We start from the raw sequence: 9,066 nt of genomic DNA on the forward strand, positions 1-9,066 counted from the left end.
AGCTAAAGATTTGAAATACTCCAGTAAGACTACAATAAATTAAACTAGTTTATTGATAGCTGTAAAACCTTATAGGCCTGCCACTAGAATCCCAGTGATTCAAATAGCACATAGTTCCAACGTGCTTAATTTACGATCTTTAAAAACAAATTCCTCCAAATTATTTTCATTAATATGATCTAATTGTAAAGTATAAGCAAATCATAGATGCTAGCCCCCAGGGCTAGTTCAATTGGACGAGTTCTCGTCGCTAAAAGAACGTCGTAATGGGAGGTCATGGGGTCAATTCTCCTCAACACCCTTGGGTTAGGCTCTCATAATAAGTTGGCGGGAATTGATCCCATTGGGTGGATCTATTCAAATATTTCCTTGGAAAAAAATAAGCAATCCTCTATGCCACCTAAATTAACATTAGGTATATTTTTGTTTGAGCATTCATACATTACTACAATATATTTCCTCCTCTTTGTCTTTAGCATTTCCATGTAATGTATTATTTGAGGAAGGAAAAATAATTTCGAATGAACATGACACAATGGTGGACAATGTGATTTGCATAAAATTTACATCACTACATCATTGTTAGATATTTCCTGAATAGCACTGTGTAATATATGTAATAGGATGGATCACATGTATTACACAATGTTATTCGAAAAATCTTTAACAATATGAATAACTGTGGAAGTCTCCAATCATCACTACATCATTTCCCAACATCTTCTTTTTCAATGCATGCCCTTTTTGACATTGTATTACTGGTAAAATGGGAGTTACATGAAATTATTCTATAATGTCTTGTGGTCATACATTCTTAAGAAACAAATTTTAAAGTCAAGTTTGCATCATTGTTTATTTAAACACATGTTTTTTGTGTTTGATTAGAATTGTTATGTTTGGTTGTTATATCTATTAACACTCAAGAGTTTTTCTTGGATGTGAAAAAAACACTTAAGGTAATCTTTTCAACCAAACTTTTAGGTTAGAGGCTAGCCCTTCCAACCCAGATATGACCCTCTCTTAAATCTTAATCACCGAGTGTCACTTCAATAACTAGCTGTGTACTTGAAATAATGGCTAGATCCTTAGTCGAGGGGTGTTGAAAAAGGGTTTGGTTGGGCATGAGAGAAACAGTCCATTGGGAAATGGAGTCAACAAGCTATGGTTTGTTGCAATCACGAAGACATTGGCTACATGATCAAATATTGACAAAGGCAAGATAAATGACACACACCTTAGACATTTCAAGTTATCATTGTGGATGGCAGTAGAAAACTGGAAAAACAATCCACTGCAGTAGGGCATGGAAACTGAACCCTAATGTATCTTTGGAAGGAAGGAATGCGGGCATTTGAATTAATGAAACAGAACATTAGATTATAGATTCCATGACATTTGCTTTCATTCAAACGGAATAATAGAGAAGGGAATAACCATCACATGAATCTTTGTGTTAATAATCGTAAATCTTCTAATCTTGGCAACTGTAAAATGTATATATATTTGAAAAAACACACAGACAATAGCTAAATTCGATAATCTACACATACATTCGATAATCTAAAAACATTGCACCAGGTTGGCAGATGCAATCACAACTTCTGCTATAGTACATAGCTGTTGAATTCCACATCAAGCTTTGAAAGAAATAACCACACTTGTATTTGCCAAGTAAGAATCCAATCCTTCATGGAATTTGTGACTTTAACGCAAAAGTTATGACTGCTGAAATTCTTGGCAATCTAGTCCAATTTCAGTGAAGGCTGCAATAAGTTTAGGAACAATTTTAAGTAATATAAGCTTGAAGCCAGCAGAAGTAGCACCCTGATTTTCAGACTCTTCTCCAACAATTGTACAATCCTCTGATAGTGATCCAACTGGAGCCCCTTTGATATAAGCATCACACGCACGAAGAATACAGTGACCGCGTTTTTGAAAATGCTCTTTAACAAACATCTCAAAATGCTGCACAGATGAGCATAGGTGTATTTAGAATTATTCCTAGACAAAGAATGATTAAAAATGATAACTGTAAATGAAAATCTCGTGAGACTTCTACCTTTGGAGGCTTTCGCAATACGTACAACATTGACTTGCACGATAGGAGAAAAGAGTTTTCTTTGTAGGCTAACGAGTTCCTCTCCCCTTCCGCTGAACCAATCTGTTTCTCAAATCCAGGTTCATTAAAATAAGGATTATCATTTAGTACCAATCCTTGAATAGAAACAAGTAGTTGTAAAACGTTTGATGACAACGGGTTCCACACTTCATTCCCTTTGCCTGTCCATGTGTTTAAAAGACTCAGACAGACTTTTCCATTCTCATATAGATTTGGATTCAACCGTAACCCACCAGAATGGTAGTAAGCTAACTGCAAAACCAACATATTACCAGAATGGTAGTAAGCTAACTGCAAAACCAACATATTAAAGCTAAATGAGACTGACTTCCATATTGAGTTCAAAACAAAACAACTTGAGATCTCATTTAATTCACTTTAGAATCAAACAGTTCTAGTTAAACTAATGCTTACAGGTGGTATATCGGGATATTTGGATGGAAAATGAATGTCAAAGAAGAAAAGTCCATCTTGATACGGAGTCCCGGCTGCTCCAACAATTACAGCTCTCAGCAAATCCATCCTATCCTCATATATTCTAACAAAAATTGTATCTGTCAATCAATGCAGAGTTTATAAATTACAAGTTAGAACAACCAGAAAAATAAAGAGCTCGAAATACTCTATGCCCATAATTTTATTTGTTCCAGTACACTTCATGAGTACATCGTATTCTCATGAACAATTGGGTTACAAAATTTGTTACTTTGCAACTTCCTACTACTCAAGAGAAAACAAGAAAGCAATATTGAAAACTGAAAAGACAAAAGACAAAAATGGCAAAATTGAAGGAAATATGACTGCCCAGAATAGAGGCAAAATTGAAGGAAATAGAACTGCCCAGAATAGAGGCAAAATTGAAGGAAATATGACTGCCCAGAATAGCGTTTCCCTATTAGTGGATGTTCAAATATCATGAACTCATTTAATAAACCAGTGAAAAACAGTATTAGTGAATGTTCAAATATCATGAACTCATTTAATAAACCAGTGAAAAACAGACAGGCCTGCATGGCTTAGGAGTTACCTGGTAAGTGTTTTTCGAGATTGTTCCATTCTTGTTGAATTTTCTTCATCCATTTCCGCTTATTGATAGGCTGCACGAAGATGTTCAAAAGTTTCAATCATGCCCCCCAAAAAATCACTAAACGGAATGAGAAAAGCATGTCCTTTGATAAATGTACCTGTCTTGTTTCATTCCGATAAAAGTGATCCATAGCGTCGCTTATACTATCAAAATGTTTAAATTGACCTGGCTCATGACAACTACTGCTAGACAAGCTATGCACTGTATTTTCCTCATTTGTCTGCTCCATATCAATGTCTAGCACTGTATTTTCCTCATTTGTCTGCTCCATATTAATGTCTAGCTCCTTATCTTCTTGAACAGTTTCCCAACTAGCAGGCTCAACTTTATCATCTTCTTCAACAGTTTCCCATGTAGCAGTCTCATCTTTATCATCTTCTTCTTCTTCATCATCACTATAAACCACCGATGTTTGTCGAGGTGGAATCTACATTTACAAAAAAATAAAATGAAAATAACCTTTAGGTTATCATACTATCAAAGTAGTTTCATATTTCATATTGTAAGCAAAGAGCCAATTGTTGGAATTCATATCTTGGATGCAGTGAAATGCATATTTAAAAAGATACTTTTATACCCAAATCTCCGTATATTGAGACTAAGAAAGGTAGCGTGATCAATTTCTCAGATAAGGGATAGTACTTCAGCAGACAATGAAAATACATTCCTATGTAATATTCCACTATAAGGAAACAAGAAAATAACCTACCTTTGACACTGTTCCGTCTGCCCATGCTACACACTATAAGGAAACAAGAAAATAACATACCTTTGACACTGTTCCGTCTGCCCATGCAACCTCTATGTCTCCATCTTTAACACCTATGACGTTACCAATACAGGATAGGTAAGATTCTTCAATATTCTTGTCAACCTCTGCCTTTTGTGTTTTCTTCAGAGCTTTCTGGTTTGTAGATAGATCTGCAGTCTCAACAACGTTTTTGTGTCTTATTTCATCCCTAGATTCTATGTGGTCACCCAACTGATCCACAATGCCAAGCACTTCTGCTTCCCCAAACACCGGAGAGTGACGACGTATAACGATGGCCCCAACAAAGTAGTTATAATCTAGATGGCAAGCAAGCTCATACACACTTAATAACTCCTCTCCATCAAATTTTAGTGTATCTTGTGGACAATCCACAGCTTTCAACCACCTTACTCTTGCTATGCGTTCTTTTGAATCCACATTTTTCACGATTCCTACTCGTCGTCTTGATTCAGAAGCCTCGCCATCATCATCGTCCGAACCTTTTTCCACTACATATTGTTCAGGAAAGAAGTCATGATCCCCAACATCTTTGATGGTAATCAAGGTTGTAGAATCTACACCATATGCCCTTGTACCATCTTGCCATATGACATCTACCCTAGTCCTTTTATTGCCCACAAATAGCACATTATCTTTTTTGTGGGCAACAGTGTCATCTGTGGCAGGCATAGTAACTTCTAACATTCTCCTTTCAGATGCTGGAAGCAGACACCAGTCGCCTAGCTGCCAATAAACGTCTGAAAAACAAGACAATAGCTGTAGCTCTTTAGGGTCCTGTTTCTCTGCAGGAGTCAGGGAATTGCAATCAGGATTTGCTGCAGCAACCCAATCCACGGAAACTAATCCCACTTCCACATTGCCTACTGTACCTTCCTTGTTACTTTTTTTCCATGTACCACACAACCATCGAGCATTCTCGAAAACTGCCGATGAACTGCCCCGGACACGCTGCCCTGGAAAGTAAGGATAACGGAGATTATTGGGGATTGGAATAAGGTGGTCGGGTTCGGCCTTCATTACTTTGCATTTTGATCCGTCATCAAATAACACAGTCACATTATCAACCACTTCATCGACTCTTCCCACCCAAGGTCCATGAATGACATAATCACCGGGCATAAACGCCCTTATTCGCTGAAGATCTCTACTGGAAACGTTTCTTATAGCATTAACTGATGTGGGAGTTAACAAATCTACTGTAACATCCACGTTAACCACGATGCCTCTCTGTCCAGATGGATCTGAAGCCATTGCCACAATATCACCATGGAAGATCGCCCTGTCAATCACCTCAAGCTCATCGGCTATCTCCGTACTCTCCAAAAAATTGGTCCAAAAAATCCGTGCACAGCCTTCTGGAATAGACTCGTCTTCGTCTTCATCTTCACTGTCATCCTCCTCTGAATCAGAATCATCTGCAACTTTTATTACAATCCCAATTAAACCGCTGTGTTGTACAGATTGGACTATGTCTTGTGTGTGCACACCTACACCAGATTGCTTTCTTTGAACTTTTAGGAAAAGTCCTGCTGAATCGCATTTAGAGTTTTCTTCCCAAAAATCTCCGTGCAATGAAGCATCGTTACGGGGTGAGCTATCTGTGGATTTGGATGCATTGCTGTCTTCATTACGGTATGTGTCCTCCATTCGAATGCTTGCTTGTTAGCAAATCGCTGAAAGAGAAGGCAACAGTCAGAAGGACTCGACTACGCAGTCAATGTGATTATAATGGACAGAATGAAATAACTCGTTCGATTTTGATCTGCGAAACTTTTCTTTCTTTCTTGTAATAATTGTTGGATGTGATTTTTTGAGCAGAGTCTGGCGTCTATATAGGTCACCATGGGGACATCGGCTCGTTGCATGGGTGCATGTTGTGGGCTGTATATTTCAATTTTGTGGGCATATACAACCGTCGCTTAATTAATCTCTTATAAATATCTGTTGACTGTGTGGTTTTAGTAGCGGTTTATTTAAAAATAATTATTAATTATATACTTTTAAATGTATTTAATAAATAAAATATTTTATTTTCTATTTTAATTTTACATAATTTTTTATTTTCTATTTCAATTTTACATAATTTTGTTATGTTATATAAATATGGGAATTAGATGAATACTTTTAAGATGTTAGACGCATGTGTGAGCATGCAACTTTCTACCCTCAGGGAATCCAAGGTTTTGCTTTTAGATTTTTCAGTTTACATGTGTGGATGCGTTTCTAGGTCACAGTGGAGAGTTTTTACGAAGGTTTGAGCATATTAGAAGGTGATTTGAGGGGGTTTTATTGCAGTAAAAATGGATGGTCATGTTAATTTAGACCCTAATCCAAAGGATATTATGGTTATTTGGGGTCTTGAACCCACTTAGCGAAATTTGGCGAAAGTGCATTATCCATCTACCCTATTGCATACAAATAAGGATGACACATTAGTGTCAATGTCCTTGGATGTAGTTTTTGGTTCCTTGGATAGGAGACAAGTGGATTCTAAGCGGTCGAATATCTGGGGCGTGGGAACGGCTCAAGAAGTGAGTAACCCTAGCCAGTTTCCAACACAAGCGCTAAATGGAGTACCCTTTTTGGGTAATCTAGAACAAGCTCCCCCAAAGTTCTCATAAACCCTTGTATTAGATGTACCTCAGCTTCAGCTATCTAGAGGGCGCAATGATATTGTTTGAAGCAGTGGGGTGGTAAGTTTCAATGAAATCAATCCTCTTCTGTCTCCATGGGTTTCGGCGGCTAGATATTTTTTGCCAAAATCTAGTGAGGATTTGTCCTTGAATGAGATTTTCTTACAAGATGATTTGGCCTTGTCACATTCTCAAGGGCCTGAGCTAAATTTTTCAGCAGGAGCCATTGATGGTGCGGTCTCGACAATATTCGAGCTGATTATTTCAGGGCATAGGGCCACCTTATCTCTGATTAAATTGAGGTGTTTGGAAGGATGAAAGGAAAGGATATCCCATGATAGTGTGTTGGGGCTTCCTCCTAAGCTGGTTGTGTTGGAATTCCTAGGTGGGAGTGTGCAAAAATGAATGGATTCGGATGACGCCTCTTTGGGGGTTCAACCTCAAGAGTTTGGAGTAGCTAATGCGGGTGGAACTCCCACAGTTGATGAAGGTTTGACCACCCACTGAGAAGGTGATACTAGGGGTTATGAATCCCTAGAATCTGTGTAGCCAGAATATGGCTCGAATCAACAATGGTCGATAGGGCCATAGAGACTAATAATGGTGAGGTTCATAAGGTGGGAATAAAACAGAAGAGACAAAAGTGTATTTGTCCAAAGGTAGATGATAGGAACCTACCACTTGGTGAGGACATTCAATTCGACTCAGCTATGGAAGTATTAGAGCACATTCTGGTACACCGAGCGAAAGGGCACTCTTTCAGAGCGAGCGAAATATATGCATGGATCAAGAAGACATGGGATGTATCTTCGGCGAAAATGGTCCAAGTAATTATCTTGGCTCCTGGTTAGTTCATGCTCCAATTTTAGTCAGAACGTGGTTGAACAAGACTTGGCTCAACTAGAAATTCTTGTGGATAATGAGGCGGGTTCAGGTTTAGGGGCGAAAGATCAGTGGGAGGAGAAACTAGAGGTGCAAGAGGCAAGCATCAAGGAAGCTCAATATTCTCCTCTCATGGGTACTTGTGTTTCTCCTTTTCCCTGTTCTATATCTCATTCAGAGGTTGCATCTGCTATGATATCAAAGCCTAGTCCCTCCAAGCTTGTTTTTTCCTCTTGTATTTCATCTACATTAGGAATGCATCTAGGACTCTTGACGATACCATTATGACCTCCTCCCCTATGTATTCCCCTCATCCTTCCTCATCTGAGCTTGTCTCTCTCCCTACTGTGGATCCCCACTATAACCTTAGGCCCAAACTCCCCAAGCGGGATTCTTCTACTAGGGTGGGGGGCCTTGACAATCTCGTACCTATTCTTGGCCCTGGTAAATCTAGAGGTAGAAAATCTCAAATTTCAATGGCATAATTGAAGGCCCTTTTAGATATAGCATAAGCCAAGCAACAGTCTCTTGATGGGGTACTTAAAGCAGCACATGCCCCTGCGAAGGTTACTACATGATTGTTATTACCTTCAATTGCAGGGGGTTAGCTAGTTCCCAAAAAAAAAAAATACAACCCTTCAAAGATTGATCCTTTCCTCTAGTCTTGAAATTATTTTTCTTTAGGAAACAATGGGTCCATGAGATATGATTGCTGAAGCATTGAATAAAATGTTCCCTCCCTGGTATTTTTTCTACTTGGATGAAAGGGTTTGATCAGGGGGTTTGGTCATGGGTCTCAATTTGACGTTTATTAAGGTCTCCAACATATGGGGCTCTGATATGCTCCTTAGAGAAAACATTTATTTAGAAAAATTAAGCATGGGTTTAATTGTTGTAAATATTTATGGACTTTTTCATGATAGAGCCCCTTTCTAGAACAATTTAATGGTTGTCATTCATGAAATAACTCGTTTGTTTATGATATCCAAAACTTTTCTTTCTTGTAATAATTGTTAGATGTGCTTCGTTTGAGCCGAGTCTCGCATCTTTGTAGGTCACTATGGGGATATCTGCTATTTGTATGGGGTGCATGTCATCTCCTAACAGTTCATTATTTAAAAATAATAAATAATTATTATATTTACATATTCAAAAATAGTAAATTATATATTTTTAAATGTATTTAATGAATAAAATATTTTATAAATAATTTGAGGCTTCTATAGCTATTCATATTGTTGTTGAAGATTTAGTGAAATTAAGTGTGTAGTGCTTTAAATTTTATTTTCTATTTAAATTTTTACATAATATTTTATTTTTTTATTTAAATTTTACATTACATTAAAAACAATATTTTGAGCAAAATAGATCTTGTTATATTATATAAACGTAAAAATAAGATGAATATCTTTATGGTTCATAGATGGAGCTAAGATTCTTTGGTTCTAAATCTCGTCAAGATGTCAAAGGCACGTGTGAGCACACAACTTTCTACCCTCAGGGAATCCAAGATTTCACTTTCATTTTCCTGTTTGGATTTTTTAGTTTACACTGTGTGGAGGCGGTTCTAAGT

General features: G+C 37.6%; 1 protein-coding gene across 1 annotated transcript; it reads right to left on the bottom strand.

Moving 5' to 3' along the window:
- Positions 1–1,716: 1,716 nt before the first annotated feature.
- LOC149190956 (putative ubiquitin-conjugating enzyme E2 23) lies at positions 1,717–5,625 on the bottom strand. The gene is made up of 6 exons (XM_089410626.1): positions 3,976–5,625; positions 3,304–3,633; positions 3,147–3,216; positions 2,534–2,673; positions 2,060–2,371; positions 1,717–1,965 (listed from the first exon to the last, which is right to left on the bottom strand). The coding sequence occupies exons 1-6, from the start codon at positions 5,623–5,625 to the stop codon at positions 1,717–1,719; spliced, it is 2,751 nt and encodes a 916-aa protein (XP_089266752.1).
- Between the last annotated feature and the right edge of the window lie 3,441 nt (positions 5,626–9,066).

Source organism: Pinus tabuliformis, chromosome 3_1, assembly GCF_031772625.1.
Source record: "Pinus tabuliformis cultivar Carrire ecotype Pingquan chromosome 3_1, CPIR1, whole genome shotgun sequence".
Lineage (NCBI taxonomy): Eukaryota > Viridiplantae > Streptophyta > Pinopsida > Pinales > Pinaceae > Pinus > Pinus tabuliformis.